The sequence below is a fragment of the Schistocerca serialis genome, unplaced genomic scaffold (genome assembly GCF_023864345.2).
Source record: "Schistocerca serialis cubense isolate TAMUIC-IGC-003099 unplaced genomic scaffold, iqSchSeri2.2 HiC_scaffold_1362, whole genome shotgun sequence".
Taxonomy (NCBI): Eukaryota; Metazoa; Arthropoda; class Insecta; order Orthoptera; family Acrididae; genus Schistocerca; species Schistocerca serialis.
The window spans coordinates 32,002,526-32,025,636 of NW_026047583.1; the positions used below are offsets into that span (position 1 = coordinate 32,002,526).

Below are 23,111 nucleotides of genomic sequence, written 5' to 3' on the forward strand. Positions count from 1 at the left end.
GGCATACCAGCTCACCACCATTCTCTTCAGAAAGGGCGTACACATTCTCCACGACAACGCTCGCCCACACATCACTCCGCAAACCGTTGCTGTCCTGCAACAGTTTCAGTGGGACACAATCACCCACTCACCCTATAGTCCTCATTTGGCTCCCAGTGACTATCACCTGTTCCTAGGTTAAAGGAACATTTGGCCGGAAAGCGATTCAGCTCCAATGACGAGGTGAAAGAAGAGATTCATAACTTTCTGAAAAGCATGGCGGCGAGCTGGTATGACATGGGCCTACAAAAACTGCCACAGTGTCTACAATAATGCATCGACAGAAATGGTGATTATGTCGAAAAATAGCTAAATGTTCAATCTGTAAACTGACGTAAACCATTGTAGAAATAAACGTGACTATGTACTTATAAAAAAATAGGAGACCTTACTTTTGGAATTACCCTCATAGGTCAATGTTGCCATTTAAATTTACGTATAGTCTTTTGTAGATACTGAGTGGAGCTGTGAATGCCAGAAAATGGAATGCCAAGTGGAGAAATTGGAACATTTCTGACATAATCTTCTGTTTGAGTTCAATAGAGGTGCAAAGCTGTGTGTGGGGATAATGCCATTTGACAGAGCACGACTAGAATACGGTTTTCTCATTTCGAGGAAGATCGTTTTGACATTAGTGACTTTACACGTTCGGGGAAATTGTTTAAATGCATTAATCCACAATGATCCACATCACTGTATTTGACAACTGATAAATGTGACGAGCTGTGATCATTCCACCATTGTGCAACATTTGCACGTTGTGGGCTACAGAAATTGGCGTATGGAATGCTGCATGCCCTAAGCCAAAATCACAAAAATCATCAGCAGACCGTATGTGCATCTCTGCTTGCTCGTCATTAATTGGTTTATGAAAAACACCGACCATTCCTATCCCGATCATTACTGGTGATGAGAAATGTCGTCTTTATGCTAATATAAGGAAAAGGAAGGAATGTTCGAACCCAAACAGAGCAGCAACACCCCGTACAAAGACTGTGTGCATCCAGAAAATATAATGTTATATATCTGATGGAAGAGTGACGCTGTGGTACATTATGAGTTGCTTCTCTGAGGTGTAACATTCACTGCTGACATGTATTGTCAACAACTGAGACGTCTTGCAGATGCAATCCGTGGATGAAGACCAGGAAGACTGTGTGAAGTGATGTCACTCCACAATAACATCTGCCTGGATTCTGCTAGGCTGACAGTTAGATTGGAAAGTCTTTCCGCATCTACCTCAGTCACCTGGTCTTGCTTCATCACATTTTCACATTTCCCTCTTTGTACCGAACAGCCTTCAAGGAACTGCCGTTCCAGATGAAAATGCACTCTGAACGTGGCTCGATGAGTTCTTTGCCTCAAAGCTACACAATTTCTCCAGTCGCAGAATCAAAAAGTTACCCGTTCCGGGAGACTATTTTAAATAGTGAAGGAGAAATTATTATTGATGACTGTTACGTTTTTTTTTTTAAACTAATGGAAAAAAAAATTACGCACTTATGCTCCAAGCCAATATTTTGCCCAGTCTTTAGCATTCAAGGAGTTGGCAGACAAGAGAACAAGTGCGAGGTCTCTGTATCGAATCTCACTGCTGATACTTTACTTAATTCTAACACCAGATTTATTATGACTGCAAATTATTCGATATTCAATGATTCGTTTATTACCTTTGCGTCCTTTACCCCGAGAAAAGGAGAAAAAAAGATTTTTGTAGGAGGTTGGAGGGGAAAAAAGGATGCAAAATAACTTACCGTCAAATCAGTATAATCATTTTATTTATATTATTGTATCTACATTAGGGTCATTATACATCAAAACACCCAATAATTCAAGCATTTGTAATCCTCAATCTCAGATTTTCACAAAACTTAGCATATCTGCTTATAACATAGGGGTCTCAGACTACAACTATATTTTATATTGAACTTTAAATGTAGTGATATTCTGATAACTGGGCTCTGCAAGAACTTCAATGCAAAATGATACTTATCTACATAAGTGCCCATAACTCAGATGTCAAGTGTTTATGAAGCTTTTGATTTGGATTTTTTTTTTCCTTTATTTTTTTCAGAAGTTGAGCAAGGCATGTAGTTAACAAATATCCAGTTATTGAAGCAGTAAAGTTCCAAAGAAAATTTTTAAACAATATTAATGTATGTCAATTTTCAATTTCAGAAAAATTACGAGGATGTGGAAAAATGCTTGTATCGCATTTTTCCAACCTGCTGGGAACCTGATTTTGGCCCTAAATAATCCCGTAGATTGTAAGCTTTCTAATAAAATAAAAATTTTATTTGGTCCTCTGATAATTGACACACACATATCTGAAATCAGAATAATTTTTGCTGTGATGGAAAAGTGTCATTTTAAGTTAGTTCATCCACTCCCCGCCTCAGATGCAAGAATAGCAAATTAGCATATTTAAGTATAACTCATTCTAGGCAGGCAAGTTAACTGTAAGTGAGAAAATTTATTTCCTTTCACTTGACTAATTCAGTAATTTTTTAAAGACTATACTATATATTATTTATGTGTTCAGTCAATCACCTGCTCAAAAGAGTTCTTAGACAGCAGTAACTTGTTTTTGAAACCTTTATAGGCATGAAAGGAATGAAACAATTTCTTAAATTGATTGTTGAGAATAACTGGCATGCAACACTTAATCTATTTGGCCTCAGTTGCTCATTGTCTTTCTGTGTGACAGGTCTTACCTGTTTGTGGCGCAGATCTGTCATTCCACTTGTACATAGTATGTTTTAAGTGAAGTAGTACTCAGTTAATTGCATTGGAAAATGTGAGTTGATGCACTGTTGGAAAATTACTAAAAGCACCATGTCATTTGGCAACCTGTACCTTAGTAAAAACTCTACACAAAATAGAAGAGTTGAGTGAAGCCCAATGAGACTTCATATTGCTGCTATCCAATATAAGCATTCCACAAGATCAAGAAAGTGCTGCTATGTGTGGACATCACAGATACTGTTTTTAAACATCACAAATACTATTACTTGAAAGTTTTTGAAAGTCATCAAAGAACTTGTTGTGATCCTTTTAAAAAAACACAGACAAATAGTTAAAAAATCTTTGAGGCCAGTCTTTGTCTAAAACATTAAGTGCTAAAACCAGGCCAAAAACTGTGCACAACATGTCGTAAGATTTGTGAACAGGAAACTTACATCAGTGAAAGAAATGAAAGTGATGCAAATGATCCGGAGGTGACATCTCATGAATCAGTACTAAAAAGTCAAAGTATTGAGGATGCAAATAAAACTTTACATGATTTGGGGTGCACTTCCTTAAAAGTTCACTCCATTCCAAATCACAGCAAGGCATCATATGACAAAAAGAAGCTAGAAAAAGTGAAGCATGATTTGGATAGAGAAGTGGGACAGGCACTAGATTGCAGTATTGAAGATCCTGACCGTAGAGAAGAAAAATTTGATGATGAAATTGTTAAGAAAGCCAACGATTTTGATGCCATGATATTGTTAATGAAAGAAAATGTGGTTAGTGTAAGAGTAGCTTAAGGAATTGAAATTTTAACTTTAGCTCCACCCTCTTGATCAAAATAAAACATAATGTCAAAATTCAGTGTTAGTGAGTACGTGGTTCGACAAGCAAGGAAGCTGAAAACAGAAAAGGGTATTTTATCAGTTCTTAAACCAAACAGGGGGAAAGTTATTGCCCATGAAGTAGTAAAGATTGTCACTGATTTCTACCAAAATGATAAACATACTCAAATGTTAAAAGGATCAAAAGATGAAGTTAGCATTCAGAAGAATATGTATATGCGTAACAGACTCATCCTTTGCAACTTAAGAGAACTGTACTCTTGTTTTAAATGAGAGAATACGAACATTAACATTGGTATTTCTAAATTCTGTTCGCTAAGACTGAAGTGGTGTATTTTGGCTGCTGCTGCCGGCACTCATTCACTGTGTGTGTGTGTGTGTGTGTGTGTGTGTGTGTGTGTGTGTTTATCCACCAAAATGTAAAATTGCTTTTGGGTGCAGAACACATTGAAGAAACATACAAAGAACTTATAAAATTTCTTATATGTGACTCTGAAAACTACTGCATGCTTAATCACTGTGATAATTGTCTCAGTGATAACAAACAGAAATTAATGAATAATTAAAACATAAATTAGCTTACAAAGATGCTGATGATGAAATTGAGCTCATCCAGTAGATAGACAGAGATCATCAGGCAGAACTGGTAAAACAGCCTGCAACTGTTGGTGAATACATCAACTTGTTGGTAATAAAATTACAGGCACTTAAACCACACTCATTTATATCTAAGTGTTAGTCAAAATCATTGAAAAAATTGAAAGAAAATCTAACCCCGGAAAAAGCAATTCTGTTAATTGACTTTGCTGAACACTACAGTTTTGTAATTTAGAATGAAATTCAGAGTTATTACTGGACCAGAAGCAGCTGTACAATCCATCCCGTGTGTGTTAATGTGGTAAATGAAGAAAGTGAATTGGTAATAGTGAACCATTGCTTTATAAGTGTAACAATTCTGTCACTAAATGTAACTGGATTTTCTCTTTTGATGCTAGTCAATTGTCAGGATGAGCATTTCTGCAAAGGGCATTTGATTCTAAAGCATTATATCAGAGTGAAAATACTACATAAATTACTTTTTCTCTCTTAACAACATGTGGGCAGGGTGGGTTCTTCCTTGGCTCAGGGATGAGGTAGAATGAAACAGCATTTTTACATAAGATAACTTTTATTGAAAGTTTTGTACAACTGTATCTTACTGGATGTTCTGGCTCGGAGAGTGGCAGCTGTGCCGTTTGCGAAGCCTTCTGCTGCGGCAGCTTCTGATTACGCCTGGTGGTGTGTATCTCGTGTCGCCGTCTCACCCAGTTGACTGGAGACGCACCTTGTGCGGTGGCCCGTTTAATTATTGAGAGCAAAGTCGCGCATCGGGTAGTGATACCTTGGATGTGGCGTCCCAGTGTTTCTCTTCTCTAAGCGGCCGCGTGTGTTGTGCGTCGGCCAGCGGAGCGGCATGGCGGTGGAAGGCCAGTGTCCCGGACTCGAACAACGGACTCCCACTTGCCAGTCTTCGGCTGTCAGATCTTCATCCCAGCTCACAGGTGACTGCTGATGTGAGGCCGTCTCCTTCCCGTCCTCACGAGTCACCCGGGTATGTAAAAATCAGTCTTCAAATACCTTTTAACTTCTGTCTTCTGGCGCTGAGGCTGCTGCTTGCTGTTCCATTACAGCGGCGGACATGGTGCATCTGTGTATGATGTAGTCTCTTCTTGCATGACGGTCTTCAGCACCGAAACTGACTGAAAACTACTGCTACTCTTCTCTCCTTGTCGGGCCCACTGCGTCTCGCGTATTTATTCACTTCAGTTCACTGGAGGTGAACGACTTCATGGTCATTGCCTCTTCTGTCATGTTGAAAAGCTTCTCGAAGAATCTTCTTAACGTCGGTCATTGGCTCTTGGAATGTAGGCGAGGGCCTTTGCTCACATGTGACAACTGAGAAACACGTGAGCCGGTCGGGCGATGCCCTGACGGCTGAATCGACAGCGTCCGCTTATGTGGGGAGGGCGATGGCTTCACCTTAACTTGCCGACTTCACGGTCATTGTCTCTTCTGCTCTGCCCGCTGTTTGTCAGTATGTAACTCTCTAAACTAAACCAAGTTCTTCATTTATTTTCTAATTTCTACTTCACTTTGCTTTCACTAATTTATTTACTTATCTTAAGTACCACTCAACGGAACATGATGTAGGATTTGTAAATGCTTTCCAGAAGGAACTGGTTAAGTAGCTGGAGCATTACCCACAAGTGAAGAAAGCGCATTATTTCACTGCTGGATGTGCTGCTCAATATAAGAATAGAAAAAGCTTTAAAAACTTGTGTGAGCACAAAAACAATATTTCTGTTGAAACTGAGCATTCCTTTTTCGCTACTAGCCACAGTAAATCTGTGTGTGATGGTTTGGGAGGAACTGTAAAACGTAAATTGAGAAGAGCTAGTCGTCAACTAGCAGATGATACACAAATAACAACTACATCTGGCATTTAGGATTTCCGCAAAGCTAATATTGACAACGTTCTTGACACTTCTTAGAAAAAGTCAGTGTAGATTTCCTTTACAAGAACCTCGGTAACAGATTTTTGACAACCCACAAAATACCTGGTACCAGGAATTTTAACCATTGCAAACCACTTTCTTGTGATTCTTTAGAGATTAGAAGAGTAACTTCTTCTGAAAAGCCTTCCTTGATTATTTCATTGAATGAAAATGCCCCACAATGGACATGCACTCGTCCTCAAAAAAATTCTTTTGTAGCAGTTTCTAACGTTTTCCTGATGACCGTAGACTGTGTAGCACTGGGGTGCAAGACTCGCACATCTCTCACAGGTGATTTACATATTGTGTGGAGCCGATCTTCTTCTCAGGACAGATGGCTGTGTTGAACTTCACAATGCTTCTTCTCCAAAGATTTCATGCTGGTTAGGGAAATGATACTGAACTACTTTTCTACTTTTGAAATGATTTCTTACTCTCAGAATACTTTCATATCAACTTCGCTATATTTTCTTCTTCACACTAAAGCAACTACACAAGTTTCACATGCGCTTTCAAGTCTCACAAATCAACCCCATCTGGAAGAGCTTAGTACTTAACATATATCATTGCAGTCTCTTTTGGTTTTAATAACCCTTGTCAAAACAGTTCTTGCTCCTAGCAAGTCAAACAACAGAATATAAGAGACTCTAGATAAAGCATATTTCGATTGTTGTCAGCAGTCACTACTACTTCACTGTCAAAGAGTAGCCCTGGATTACTCCTTGTACTGGACATACGGCTTCCAAGGCATGCGCGGTCACCACTTGTCAACACCGATAGACCGACACAACTTTAGTCTTCTCGTAACACACGCCCATCCTGCACACACATAAACCATGGTGCAGTAGATGCATTTCCATACTCACACACTCATCCTTAAAATATCATGTGTTCAAGGGTGAAATATGAGTGTCTCTAGAATTTACCCCGAAATTCTCAACGCACTACAAGTTGTATATAATGACAGGTGGTACTTTGCTGTCGTCACAAATGTCTATGATGAACTACATTTTTTCCACCCACCTGGACCAGCAGTGTCATTCTTTTGGCCTGAGAAGTAAGACTTGTTAGTTGCCTTTGGAAAACATTTTATGTGCAGTTGGTGTATCTAAGTCAACATCATTAGGCAGAATGTATTACTTTAATGGAAAAAATATGAAGTAAACAGAATATAATTTGTTACGGTGGATTAAAAACAGACATTCTCTTAAGAAGTTTCATTGATAGTTTCAGAGATCTTCATTGCTGAACATTTACATTTTAAATTAGCATTAGTGTGGCTAGAATAATTGTTGGTTAAAGATGCTAGTTCGACAGTTTAAATAAAGTTAACCCGTGCAGTGAAAATGTTTCAGTTAAATGTATAACTTTCGGCTCTGTACTTTCATGAGGCAGCCTGCCTACAGGTTATCGGTTTACATAACCTGATTTGAATGATCTTCTGAACAATGGTGTGATACATGTTTAATGAACATCCAATGTCTATCAAAACCTAGGGTGCTGCTTCTTTTTACTTTTTTAAAAAATATTATCAGAGTTTTGATAAAAATAAATCTGGTATCAGCTGTCAGAAGTTTTTTACATATTTAAAAATCATTGTTTGGACCACAACAGCTAAAGTTGATTTTCTACACTCCTGGAAATGGAAAAAAGAACACATTGACACCGGTGTGTCAGACTCACCATACTTGCTCCGGGCACTGCGAGAGGGCTGTACAAGCAATGATCACACGTACGGCACAGCGGACACACCAGGAACCGCGGTGTTGGCCGTCGAATGGCGCTAGCTGCGCAGCATTTGTGCACCGCCGCCGTCAGTGTCAGCCAGTTTGCCGTGGCATACGGAGCTCCATCGCAGTCTTTAACACTGGTAGCATGCCGCGACAGCGTGGACGTGAACCGTATGTGCAGTTGACGGACTTCGAGAGAGGGCGTATAGTGGGCATGCGGGAGGCCGGGTGGACGTGCCGCCGAATTGCTCAACACGTGGGGCGTGAGGTCTCCACAGTACATCGATGTTGTCGCCAGTGGTCGGCGGAAGGTGCACGTGCCCGTCGACCTGGGACCGGACCGCAGCGACGCACGGATGCACGCCAAGACCGTAGGATCCTACGCAGTGCCGTAGGGGACCGCACCGCCACTTCCCAGCAAATTAGGGACACTGTTGCTCCTGGGGTATCGGCGAGGACCATTCGCAACCGTCTCCATGAAGCTGGGCTACGGTCCCGCACACCGTTAGGCCGTCTTCCGCTCACGCCCCAACATCGTGCAGCCCGCCTCCAGTGGTGTCGCGACAGGCGTGAATGGAGGGACGAATGGAGACGTGTCGTCTTCAGCGATGAGAGTCACTTCTGCCTTGGTGCCAATGATGGTCGTATGCGTGTTTGGCGCCGTGCAGGTGAGCGCCACAATCAGGACTGCATAAGACCGAGGCACACAGGGCCAACACCCGGCATCATGGTGTGGGGAGCGATCTCCTACACTGGCCGTACACCACTGGTGATCGTCGAGGGGACACTGAATAGTGCACGGTACATCCAAACCGTCATCAAACCCATCGTTCTACTATTCCTAGACCGGCAAGGGAACTTGCTGTTCCAACAGGACAATGCACGTCCGCATGTATCCCGTGCCACCCAACGTGCTCTAGAAGGTGTAAGTCAACTACCCTGGCCAGCAAGATCTCCGGATCTGTCCCCCATTGAGCATGTTTGGGACTGGATGAAGCGTCATCTCACGCAGTCTGCACGTCCAGCACGAACGCTGGTCCAACTGAGGCGCCAGGTGGAAATGGCATGGCAAGCCGTTCCACAGGACTACATACAGCATCTCTACGATCGTCTCCATGGGAGAATAGCAGCCTGCATTGCTGCGAAAGGTGGATATACACTGTACTAGTGCCGACATTGTGCATGCTCTGTTGCCTGTGTCTATGTGCCTGTGGTTCTGTCAGTGTGATCATGTGATGTATCTGACCCCAGGAATGTGTCAATAAAGTTTCCCCTTCCTGGGACAGTGAATTCACGGTGTTCTTATTTCAATTTCCAGGAGTGTATATTCCCACAAGTCAAGAATAGTTTTTAATTTTTTTTGCCAATAAAGATACATCCCTTGTGTGACATCTGGGAAAATATGACAATAATGTGTTGAAAATATGATAGTTTGTTATTTTTCTTATTATTATTATTATTATTGTTATTATTGTCTGAAGCAATGCAATCCAAATGACAAACTTCAGTTGCAGCATTTACATTTGTAAAAAAATTCCATTTTTTCCACTCAAAGTACATGAAGTATATGGAGAAATTTTGCATTGGCTATTGCCATGCATGAAGTAACAAGAAGAAAAAGCTCCGTGTAAATCTGAAGCAGTATTTATTTCCACCACACAACAAAGTATTGTGATTTCAGATTTATTTGTGTGTGTATTTGTAGAAAACCCATTAATAATTTTGTTTTATTACAATGTGTACTGTCTTGGCAGTTATTTAAGACCAATTATAAGTTCCCACCAGGTTGAAGAATGTAATATAAGCATTTATCAATGTGTCTTTAGTTTTTTCTGGAAATTGGAAAGTGACATACATTAATTATTTTTTGTATTGTTCTTTGTAACTTTACTGCTTAAATAATTAGGTATCTGTTAAATATATGCTTCTCTTATTTAAAAAAAAAATTCCAAGTCAAAAGGTTCATAAACACCTGAGTTATTGGCATTTATGTAGGTAAGTACCATTTTGAACTGACAGTCTTTCAGAGCCCAGTTATCAGAATATTCTACATTTAAAATAGATACAGAAAAAAGTTTTAGTCCTAGAGCATAAAGATTGTGCGCAAGTTCTTATGTTGTAAGTATAGGCAAACATGCAAAGTTTCATGAAAATTTGAGGTGATGAGTGACATGACCTGCATGATTTGACGTGGAATGACTCCGTAGTAAGAAGTATAATGTGTAACCTATGAACTCTGCATATGGTACTGATCATAGAAACTTGGAAAATAATAATTTTTGCAACATATAGCACATGTAATGAACGCTGAATTTTTGCATGTGTGTTGTTTTTTCAGTCACTATTCAAAACAAACATGATTTACATTCATAAATGATTCTTCCGTACCACGCAGAATTGTGGCACATCACACATATCCATTGTCAGAATTACATGGAAAATGGGGTGGGAAAGAGGGGGCAAAGAGAAACAGAAAGAATACAGGCGACGAGATTTGATCCAGAGAGCTTGCGCTTCTAAGACTAAGCAATTAATCCCACAGGTATGGAGTCTATGAATACAAGTGACTGTAAATAGTATATAAGCACATCTAAAATTTTAAACTCGACTTTCTCGAAACTGGTTGAGAGTTGTGTCTTCCAGTTTAAATAGAGGGCTGTTGAGCACCTCAGTCAATTACAGAATGTCATCAGAGCAACATAACACATTGATCCAGTGCATCCTCCTCTTGCTCCACTGACAGCAAGTGTGAGATTCATTCAGTCATTCGGTTTCTGATTTTGTACAACAAAATGGTGGCCAGTATCCATTGCCAGCTTGTGGAAACCTATGGTTCCAAGGTAATGAACTGTTGGTATGTTACCAAGTGTGTTAGATTATTTAAGTAAGGCTGTACCGACATCTACAATGAAGAAAAAAGTGGGAGACTGTCTTTCGTTCCAGGAGAGTTTGTACAGTGGGTTGAAGGAAAAGTTCACATTAATCACTGTGTGATTCTTGACTCCCTTAAAGTAAATTTTACGCACATTTCATGAAGTCTCCTGGATGAAATCATGTCAGAAGGACTTAGATTTAAGAAGTGCAAGGTGGGTACCAAAAATGTTCACTTCGGAACACTGTGAAAATCACGTGTTCGCTGCACACAAATTTATTAAGTGTTTTCAAACTGAGAATAAATTCTTTCTTGACTCACTTGTGACTGGGGATGAAACATGGGTGTCAAAAAGACTGCCTCTGCATTGGCACCATATCCATTCTCCATCCTCCCCAAACAGTTTGAAGTTCAACCTTCAGAGAGGAAAATTACAGTGTCTTTGTTTTGGGACTGGAGAGGGCTCTTGTCGGTGGATTTCGTGCCCAAAGGGACCACCATCAGTGCTCCTGCATACTGAGAGATCCTACAGAAGTTTAGAAAAAATAAAAGACAAATCGAGAAGAATGTTGACTCGTGGTGTGCCTCCTCCATGACGACGCCGGACCCCAATACCACCTGGCTTACTCACAACTTTATTGTGTCGTTTGGATGGGGCGCAGTGACTCACCCACACTACTCCCCTGACCTGGCACCCTCAGATTACTGTCTCTTCGCGAAATTGAAGTTCTTGGGTGGACTGTGCTTTCAGAACAATGCAGTGAGGGGAAGTTCATATGGTCCCCTTGTCAGCCCAGTGCCCCAAGAGGCTGCTACGAATTGTGATAACATCCTGTATAGAAATCTTACAGTTGTGGCACCTCTGGTGTCCCTCCCAGTGTGGCATCCTGAGTGGCAGCTTGTGTCACTTGGTCCTTAACCCAGCCCTGTGTATGCTGCAGTCATTCCATGATTGCAGAAATTCTTAGGTCTGTCATGCTCCATTGATCAGAGTTCTTGTTTGTATTTCATAGTGTTTGATCCCTTTAGTTATGCTCTTATAAGAGTTAGTTCTGTTTCTTTGAACTGCATTTTTTCCATCCCTTATTGTTGATACTGAATGTTTATTTTTGTATCTATTTTTTTTTAGTTTGGGAGCCCTTGTCTCTATAAATTAGGCTACATGCCCTATGTACCATTACCTTTATATTTCTCCTTTATTGTTAAAAGTTACATTTTTATCACTAATGCAATTTTTCTGTTTAATTTTCAGCTACTTAATGTAATCCGAGAGAATAATGTAGTGATAATTATTGGTGAAACTGGCAGTGGGAAAACAACTCAATTAACTCAGTATCTTCATGAGGATGGTTACAGTAAATATGGAATGATTGGCTGCACGCAGCCTCGTCGAGTTGCAGCAATGTCTGTAGCCAAGAGAGTCTCGGATGAAATGGGCACGCACCTTGGAGAAGAAGTGGGATATGCAATCCGTTTTGAGGATTGCACATCAGAGGTAGTACATGTTTTTACACTTAATAACATTTCATCAAAACATTTTGTATCTATGTTCTCTAATGTGATGCTCTGTAGCTGTACACAGTGATTTAAGTGTACAGACTGTTCACTTGACTAGATAATATTTTTGAAGTGAAGTGTGTGTAGTAAATTTTGATGTTATCATTGTTTACACACGTGACACTGTGTGTGTAATCTTTTGACATGCAAACAAAGCCTAACTTCAGCTTGTTGTTGTGGTCTTCAGTCCTGAGACTGGTTTGATGCAGCTCTCCATGCTACTCTATCCTGTGCAAGCTTCTTCATCTCCCAGTACCTACTGCAACCTACAGCATTCTGAACCTGCTTAGTATATTCATCCCTTGGTCTCCCTCTATGGTTTTTACCCTCCACACTGCCCTCCAATACTAAACTGGTGATCCCTTGATGCCTCAAAACATGTCTTACCAACCTCCTCATTAGTTATGTGATCTACCCATCTAATCTTCAGCATTCTTCTGTAGCACCACATTTCGAAAGTTTCTATTCTCTTCTTGTCCAAACTGTTTATCGTCCATGTTTCACTTCCATACATGGCTACACTCCATACAAATACTTTCAGAAACGACTTCCTGACACTTAAATCTGTACTGTGCTCGATGTTAACAAATTCCTCTTCTTCAGAACCGCTATCCTTGCCATTGCCAGTCTACATTTTATATCCTCTCTACTTCTACCATCATCAGTTATTTTGCTCCCCAAGTGCCTCATTTCCTCATCTAATTCCCTGAGCATCACCCGACTTAATTCAATTACATTCCATTATTCTCATTTTGCTTTAGTTGATGTTCATCTTATATCCTCCTTTCAAGACACTGTCCATTCCGTTCAACTGCTCTTCCAAGTCCTTTGCTGTCGATGACAGAATTACAATGTTATCAGCGAACCTCAATGTTTTTATTTCTTCTCCATGGATTTTAATACCTACTCCGAATTTTTCTTTTATTTCCTTTACTGCTTGTTCAATATACAGATTCAATAACATCTGGGAGAGGCTACAACCCTGTCTCACTCCCTTCCCAACCACTGCTTCCCTTTGATTCCCGTCGACTCATAACTGCCATCTGGTTTCTGTACAAACTGTAAATAGCCTTTCACTCCCTGTATTTGACCCCTGTCACCTGTAGAATTTGAAAGAGAGTATTCCAGTCAACATTGTCAAAAACTTTCTCTAAGTCTACAAATGCTAGAAATGTAGGTTTGCCTTTCCTTATTCTATTTTCTAAGATAAGTCGCAGTCAGTATTGCCTCGCATGTTCCAACATTTCTATGGAATCCAAACTGATCTTCCCTGAGGTCAGCTTCTACCAGTTTTTCCATTCGTCTGTAAAGAATTCGTGTTAGTATTTTACAGCTGTGACTTATTAAACTGATAGTTCGGTATTTTCACATCTGTCAATGCCTGTTGTCTTTGGGATTGGAATTATTATATTCTTCTTGAAGTCTGAAGGTATTTCGCCTGTCTCATACATCTTGCTCACCAGATGGTAGAGTTTGGTCACGGCTGGCTCTCCTGAGGCTATCAGTAGTTCTAATGGAATGGTGTCTACTCCTGGGGCCTTGATTCGACTCAGGTCTTACAGTGCTCTGTCAAACTCTTCACGCAGTATCATATCTCCCATTTCATCTTCATCTACATACTCTTCCATGTCCTCAAGAACATTACCCTTGTATAGACCCTCTATATACTCCTTCCACCTTTCTGCTTTCTACTTTCCCTTCTTTGCTTAGTACTGGGTTTCCATCTGTGTTCTTGATATTCATGCAAGTCGTCCTCTTTTCTCCAAAGGTCTCTTTAATTTTCCTGTAGCCAGTATCTATCTTACCCTTAGTGATATGTGCCTCTACATCCTTACATTTGTCCTCTAGCCATCCCTGCTTAGCCATTTTGCACTTCCTGTCGATCTCATTTTTGAGACATTTGTATTCCTTTTTGCATGCTTCATGTACTGCATTTTTGTATTTTATCCTTTCATCAATTAAATTCAGTATCTCTTCTGTTACCCAAGGATTTCTATTAGCCCTCGTCTTTTTATGTACTTGTTCCTCTGCTACCTTCACTATTTCATCTCTCAAAGCTACCCATTCTTCTTCTACTGTATTTCTTTCCCCCATTCTTGTCAATCGTTCACTAATGCTCTCCCTGAAGCTCTCTACAACCTCTGGTTCTTTCAGTTTATCCAGATCCCATCTCCTCAATTTCCCACCTTTTTGCAGTTTCTTCAGTTTTAATCTACAGTTTATAACCAATTGATTGTGGTCAGAGTCTACATCTGGCCCCGGAAATGTCTTACAATTTGAAACCTGGTTCCTAAATCTCTGTCTTACCATTATATAATCTATCTGAGACCTTCTAGTATCTCCAGGCTTCTGCCATGTATACAACCTTCTTTTATGATTCTTGAACCAAGTGTTCGCTATGATTAAGTTATGCTTTGTGCAAAATTCTACCAGGTGGCTTCCGCTTTCATTTCTTACCTCCAATCCATATTCACCTACTATGTGTCCTTCTCTCCCTTTTCTACTGTCGAATTCCAGTCACCTGTGACTATTAAATTTTTGTCTCCCTTCACTACCTAAATAATTTCTTTTATCTCATCATACATTTCATCAATTTCTTCATCATCTGCAGAGCTAGTTGGCATATAAACTTGTATTACTGTAGTAGGTGTGGGCTTTGTGTTTATCTTGGCCACAATAATGCATTCACTATGTTGTTTGTAATAGCTTACTCACTTTCCTATTTTTTTTATTCATTATTAAACCTACTCCTGCATTACCCCTATTTAATTTTGTATTTATAACCCTGTATTCACCTGACCAGAAGTGTTGTTTCTCCTGCCACCGAACTTCACTAATTTCCTCTATATCTAACTTTAACCTATCCATTTCCCTTTTTAAATTTTCTAACCTACCTGCCCGATTAAGGGATCTGACGTTCGACACTCCGATCCGTAGAACACCAGTTTTCTTTCTCCTGATAACAACGTCCTATTGAGTAGTCCCTGCCCGGAGATCTGAATGGGAGACTATTTTACCTCCGGAATATTTTACCCAAGAGGATGCCATCATCATTTAATCATACAGTAAAACTGCATGCCCTCGGGAAAAATTACGGCTGTAGTTTCCCTTTGCTTTCAGCTGTTCACAGTACCAGCACAGCAAGGCCATTTTGATTAGTGTTACAAGGCCAGATCAGTCAATCATCCAGACTGTTGCCCCTGCAACTACTGCAAAGGCTGCTGCCCCTCTCCAGGAACCACACGTTTGTCAGGCCTCTCAACAGGTACCTCTCCGTTGCGGTTGCACCTACGGTACGGCCATCTGTAACGCTGAGGCACGCAAGCCTCCCCACCAACAGCAAGGTCCATGGTTCAGCTTGGGTAGTGTAAATATTTTAAAGAGGGTAGAAAAATTATTAACTAGGGTGAAGATTAGTTCACTTTTTTACGCCCTGATAGGATGACTTGATTAACAAGGGGCTAAGTGCCAAGTGATTCATGTTTTGGCAGTCATGTGCCAATTCAGTGGACAAATAGATTTTGGGGGCTTTATGATGTATAATTTCGACATTGCGGTTGCTCCTTGATGGGGAAAAGGAGAGAGCAGGTTGTATGATTCGCTGCAGCTGCCGATTCAGAGAAAAGTCCGTGTTGTGTTAGACATTTCTTATGCCTGAAGAAATATTTTGTCCGTAAAAAGGATGGTAAATTATAGTGAAATAAAACATGAGCATCTCCTGTGATCTAGATAGGTCCAGCAAATTGGTAGTCCATGAATAAAGCTTGCTCTGTTCCCATCTTCAGGCGCAAGTCAACCATAAAAAAAAACGTTTCTGGAGTCTCTCCCACCACTGTGTCTACAGAAATTCATAGAATCATTTACTGAGAGTATCAAACAGTGGGAAATCCTGGACGGAATGTAACAATATTATGAAAAGGATAGTTGCTACTCACCATATAGCTGAGTCACAGATAGGCACAACAAAAAGACTGTCACAAAATAAGCTTTTGGCCAACAAGGCCTTTTTTTGAGGCTGTGGTCATGTGTGTGCGAGAAGCTCTGTGTGTGTGTGTGTGTGTGTGTGTGTGTGTGTGTGTGTGTGTGTGTGCGCGCGCGCCCGCATGAAAGCTCATTTTGTGACAGTCTTTTTGTTGTGCCCATCTGTGACTCAGAATCTCCATTATATGGTGAGTTGCAACTGTCCTTTTCATAATATTGTTACATTTACTGACAAAATTTTGTTGGACAGTAGAAGCATCCTAAAGAGCCTGGAGAATCTACAAAGGTGGGTGAAGAGCATATTCTGTGCAGAGAGACAGAAAATAAGACCCAACGTTGCTGATTTGTTTCTGTCAGTTCATGCAATCTGATAGCTGAATATGTGGTGGCGTACACAGTTTTCCACAGTGAAGTCCATTCTCTGTAATGTGATTGTTTAGTGAGAGAGTAAGATGTACACGCAACTATATTGTCAATAATAATAATGCAGCTTCTTTCTTTAAATACTGGAAATACATAATGTTTCATCTTTGTAGCAATAGTGATCCTCTTCATCAATCATATGACTGTTTGCATTGCTTACATTGGGTATTCACAATGATAAAGTATATTTAAGGCATTTTCTGACTGTAAAAAATATGAGCTTATTCTGTATGTCTTATGCAAGCAGCTCGCACAAGTGTTGAGATTCTTTGTATTGCCTCATTTTTAAATCTCTCAGCATCGGCAATTCTGAATGTACTGTTTTTCTTGGCAAATTCGTCTGTCCCATAAATTCAGTAGGCAGGCTTGTGTGCATTGACAAGAATCACCAATTCTGCTATGGTCTGTGCCAAACTCTGATGTATTCCGTTAGAGGCTAACCACGCAATATTATCTGCCTTTTCAGTATTCATAATTAGAGGTTTGTTAACTTGCACATAGGGGATGCCAGCTTTGTCCATAATAATAACACAAGACAACATTTGTTGTCTAAACCACTGTTAAAGACACTGTACAGCACGTCAGAATAGTAATATTCAGAATTATTAGTCTTTGACGCTTTAAAAATTTGCTTACAGTGTGGAGTAATGCCAGTTTCTGCTGCTCTGACATGAAGCTCTGTAAGGCTTATTACTTTTGGCAACCAGAACATTGTGTTTACCATTTCCACACTCATTTTATAGCCTCTTTCATGTGCAAAACTGATTTTTCCGCTGTAAGATATTCACCTTTGGCATACATATTATGCATTACAAAACGTTGTTTGTGAAATTGTCGATATCACACACATCTTTTTCCAGTTTTGGTACTTGCCTCATGGCTTTAAAGCAGCTGAGATGCAGTTTTGAGTAGATACATTCTGTTCACTGGATATTCCCTGTTAAGTCCTTAGACCAGCCCCACAGTCTTCTTCCATGTGCAGCTGATCCTTGGCAGCTGCATGACACACACCTTGTGCCATCACTGATTTGCCAGAAAACTATTGTTTTAAAACACTGGTCCACACAGATCATTATTCCTCTAGCTTGTTTGTATGGTACTTGGTGTGATTGCTTCTTATCACTCATGGCAAACACTATGAGAAAAAAAAATAATCTGTATGCACTGACCACTATAACTGAAATGAACCGTAAACATTAAGAACACAACAGGATGTGCACAGAACAAAAAGAAGAAAGTGACTGGTTGAAAGTCATGTGGTACAGTTCAACTTGCTTCCATAAAACTGGCCTGTAGCCACCTTTACACATGCTCCAAACTCAATAAATGTGACCTCAGATCAGTCTAGAAGTAATGGTCTTTTAACTATGAAGAACACCCCCCACCCCTGTCAACAAGAAGAGCATTGTTCTTTATAATCAATGCTTCATAGCACAAAGTCTTTATGTAACAGAATCTGTATACCCGTCATTGCACTTAACTGGCGGAAGGACGAGGAACATAAATAAGAATGCACTTTTCAGGAGGAAGTTCCAGTGGGAGAATAAACACAATAGTATCTGCTTATCAATGGTCTTGTTATTAAACATTATTTGTCCATTCTTTGCTTTGATTTGAAATGGTAAGTTCAATTTTCATTGGGGATTTATTAATCTTTGAAATGATTGAAAAAGGTACAGATATTTCATTTGTGTTCAGAATGTTATTAATTAATATATGTTTTTGACAATCAGTTTCGACAGTCGAAACTGTCATCATCTGATCTTTAAAAAATTCTTGGTTATAAATCATGTTTATTGAAGATCATAAGATGACAGTTTCAACTGATGAAACCGGTTAATGCGATCATGGTTATAAAAGGTTTTTTGAAGTTAAATATAGATGGCTCCTCCCATTTTCTCAATATGAGTAGCTTCAGTCGGACTATTACTACTTGAACTTTTTGTTGATTCAAATATATTTGAATTGTCATACTCTAAATTTTAAAGTTGCAGACAAAAGATTTTAAAATAATTTTAAATGTTTCAAAAAGAACCACTGCATTTTGTCAAACCATTCCACTGAAACTATTTTGAGAATTTCTGTAAACAGAACTTTAATATGTGTGTGTGTAATCAGTACACATTGATTCAAATGCAGCCAACAATGATAGAAAGTTGTTTATAGCACAGATCATGCCTACACTCATGAGCTGCAGAGTCAGAGATAGCTGATCTGTTGAAGAAAGAGGCCCCTGAGTCTGAGATGAACTGTTCAGTGTGTTTCATATGACTGGGATATCATCAGACTGTGTTTGTGCCTCAGTTCAAGGAAAACTGCAACTATACAAATATGGTGCCATCGGTGACAATGTGTAAATGATTGTTGTTGTCGTTGTTGTTGTTGACGGCTATTCATATGCATGAGTCATAATGCAGCAAATCATTCAGTAGTTTAATAAAAGACAATAAAAATTATGGACAGCTGCACCACCAATAATTACATCCATTCTGTAAGTACTGTAGTATAAGATACTGTTCCACATGTGTGTGCCATTACTTATGGCACAGACAATTACGTGCACAAGAACACTGCTATTGAAGGCGCAGATAACAAAAAATGAATCTGGCCTTGGTGACCAGAGACAGTGGTCATGTGTTGTGTGTGAGTTATGCTTAAAAGAAAACCTGTTGGCTGAAAGCTTAAATGTATAGCAGTCTTTTTGTCGTGCCTTTTGGTGACTCAACATCTCATCTATATGGTGAGTAGCAATTTACCCTTTTCATTAGTTTATCGGTATTCAATGCTTGATTTTCCACTGTCTGGAAAATGGTCATTTTAAGAGTTGGATACGCATTACAGTGGCTGACAGTAATTGCATGTGAGTATGTTGAAAACCATATGAGGTTCAACATCCTGCTTGCATTATGGGTATCCAGTTGTTTGGCTGCAATACCCTTCAGTGAACTGAACCTTCAGCACGACAGTGTACCAGTCAGTGACTTCAAAATTTCATCAGAATGGTTTGAATGATATGTACTAGGCGTGAGAGTGCATGTCTGACCCCTAAGTCACCTCACCTCAGTCTTATTTAGCACATCTGTGATGCCACTGAGTAAGATGAATTGCACTTAGGACCCAGTGACAGTGAATTTTCTGAGTTGTGAGTAGTGATTGAGTAATCATTAATTACCAAGGCTCTCCAGTACTTTTGATGTCTTTAATAGAATCCAGCCGACAGCCCTATCATTAAGGTTAAAAGTGGGTGGTGCTTCACTCTGTTAGGTACATATCTCTAATTCAGTTGCTCCTGAATATGTATTGAAATAAATTAGTGACATACAATCGCTCTATTGGCCAATTCACTGGTATATCCATACAGTTAACTGCTGCTCCCTTTTTGCAGCTAAAGCTCACCTATCTGCAATTAGCTACGTGTATGAATTAATCATTATCAGTGCAGCTTTGACTGCTACAGCTTGATTCATGGAGTGAGATTGCATTTTTGCTTCATATGTAGATAGCAATATTTACTATAAAATGAAAAAAAAAAATTAAATTTCATATTTGTGGCTTCATAAATTTGTTTTTTGTTGTTCCAGAAAACTATTATAAAATACATGACAGACGGTATACTGTTGCGAGAGTCTCTCCGGGAGTCAGATCTAGACAACTACAGTGCAATTATAATGGATGAAGCACATGAACGCTCTCTCAGCACAGATGTGTTATTTGGTCTCTTACGTGAGGTAAGTGCGCAACATTTTCATTTCTGAAATTACCAGTTTATATACTTTCATCCTGAGATCAGTATATATCATGTGTTGGTACATAATGACTCCATGGTGACCTTTCCAATCTATTCCATACAAAATTAGAGAGAAGGTAATGTAAATTTAAATTAGCAATAATTTGAGTCAAGTAACTCTCATTGAATCTGATAAGTGTGTTACAAAATGCCATGTTTGTTCCAGTAGTTAGAGTGATTAGTTCATATTTGATATAGAATTTGGAGCAGATGAGAATAACGCCAAAACTAAAATTATTCGAAAATGTTGCTGAACTGAAGCAGGGGGAATAGCGATAGACAGAAAAGGATGGCAAAATGCAGGGCTGGAACTAGGATTTTTGCCAAGGTGGGCAAGCTTAAATTTTCCAATCTTTCTATAACCCCCACCCATAAAAATAAAGTTTTATTACAGTAATTTAGGTAATGTGTTGTGAAATAAATATCACCATCTCATAACATTGACTTATTTTATTGATTGAGTTAAGGTCAGTTGCAAAACAAATCAACAAACAGTTTAAAAATACAAACAAATAAAAAATAATTATTCATTATTCAAATAATAGATTTACGATTTCACTTTCTGAGCTTTTTTGCAACAAAAATGTTAATAATATCATAGTTTCTGTGTCCAGATTATCATACATTAAAATCTAGTATAAGCCAACAGAGATAAAATTTACGTTTTATATTTTGCCCAATAATCAGATACACAGATCACCTTATCATTAGCTACCTGTAAATCTAGTCGCATACAGCTCGTGATGAGGTTTGGGCACACCAGTTGGTGGTCATCCGTGCGGCCATTCCCACAGTCACATAGTGTTTCTCCATCGAAATAGTCCTATTGGGCAGTCTGTTGGGCAGTCCTATTCCTCAGCCTGTTGAGAGCCTTTCTGGTTGTGATGGTTTGTTACTTCCAGCCACAAGTTCTTCCTTCAGTTGCAGCATAGGATAGCTGAAGTCTCCTGTCTTTGTCGGTGACGTTGATTGGCTCTAATTTCTGATAAAAGCTATTTCTTGAGTGAAACTGCCTGGACTGTTGTCGGTGCCTGTGTAGAGAGTGACGATTATCTGTCAAATTTCTCTCCCTCTCCACCTCGGCAGCTACTTGCCTCCGTATACGGGGGGGAGCTGTGCCTATGAGAGCATTTGGTATGGGCATCAAACATCCTGATATACTGCAGGATGACTGATTTGTTTATCGAAGCACTTGTGGAGTCAGCACCCTAGTTTTTGTTGGTAAGGTCACAAATGATACTGTTCCTACCACTGAATTTTTGCTTAGTGTCTGAACAGTACTGTTTAAATGTCAGTGTTCTGTCCAAATACATGCCTAAGTATTTGGGATTGTAGCAGTGCTCTAACTCTTGCCCTTTCCAGTGCATATACACTCCTGGAAATTGAAATAAGAACACTGTGAATTCATTGTCCCAGGAACGGGAAACTTTATTGACACATTCCTGGGGTCAGATACATCACGTGATCACACTGACAGAACCACAGGCACATAGACACAGGCAACAGAGCATGCACAATGTCGGCACTAGTACAGTGTATATCCACCTTTCGCAGCAATGCAGGCTGCTATTCTCCCATGGAGACGATCGTAGCGATGCTGGATGTAGTCCTGTGGAACGGCTTGCCATGCCATTTCCACCTGGCGCCTCAGTTGGACCAGCGTTCGTGCTGGACGTGCAGACCGCGTGAGAAGACGCTTCATCCAGTCCCAAACATGCTCAATGGGGGACAGATCCGGAGATCTTGCTGGCCAGGGTAGTTGACTTACACCTTCTAGAGCACGTTTGTTGCCACGGGATACATGCGGACGTGCATTGTCCTGTTGGAACAGCAAGTTCCCTTGCCGGTCTAGGAATGGTAGAACGATGGGTTCGATGACGGTTTGGATGTACCGTGCACTATTCAGTGTCCCCTCGACGATCACCAGTGGTTTACGGCCAGTGTAGGAGATCGCTCCCCACACCATGATGCCGGGTGTTGGCCCTGTGTGCCTCGGTCGTATGCAGTCCTGATTGTGGCGCTCACCTGCACGGCGCCAAACACGCATACGACCATCATTGGCACCAAGGCAGAAGTGACTCTCATCGCTGAAGACGACACGTCTCCATTCGTCCCTCCATTCACGCCTGTCGCGACACCACTGGAGGCGGGCTGCACGATGTTGGGGCGTGAGCGGAAGACGGCCTAACGGTGTGCGGGACCGTAGCCCAGCTTCATGGAGACGGTTGCGAATGGTCCTCGCCGATACCCCAGGAGCAACAGTGTCCCTAATTTGCTGGGAAGTGGCGGTGCGGTCCCCTACGGCACTGCGTAGGATCCTACGGTCTTGGCGTGCATCCGTGCGTCGCTGCGGTCCGGTCCCAGGTCGACGGGCACGTGCACCTTTCGCCGACCACTGGCGACAACATCGATGTACTGTGGAGACCTCACGCCCCACGTGTTGAGCAATTCAGCGGCACGTCCACCCGGCCTCCCGCATGCCCACTATACGCGCTCGCTCAAAGTCTGTCAACTGCACATACGGTTCACGTCCACGCTGTCGCGGCATGCTACCAGTGTTAAAGACTGCGATGGAGCTCCGTATGCCACGGCAAACTGGCTGACACTGACGGC

The 23,111-nt window shown here is 40.5% G+C and overlaps 1 protein-coding gene across 1 annotated transcript in view; it reads left to right on the forward strand.

Moving 5' to 3' along the window:
* The window catches only part of LOC126440349 (pre-mRNA-splicing factor ATP-dependent RNA helicase PRP16-like), a 183,608-nt gene that overhangs the window by 52,246 nt on the left and 108,251 nt on the right, over positions 1-23,111 (forward strand). The window contains exons 10-11 of the mRNA XM_050090637.1: positions 12,003-12,245; positions 20,293-20,439. Of these exons, the coding sequence (XP_049946594.1) occupies positions 12,003-12,245; positions 20,293-20,439 (390 nt within the window). The remainder of the gene's footprint in view (positions 1-12,002; positions 12,246-20,292; positions 20,440-23,111) is intronic.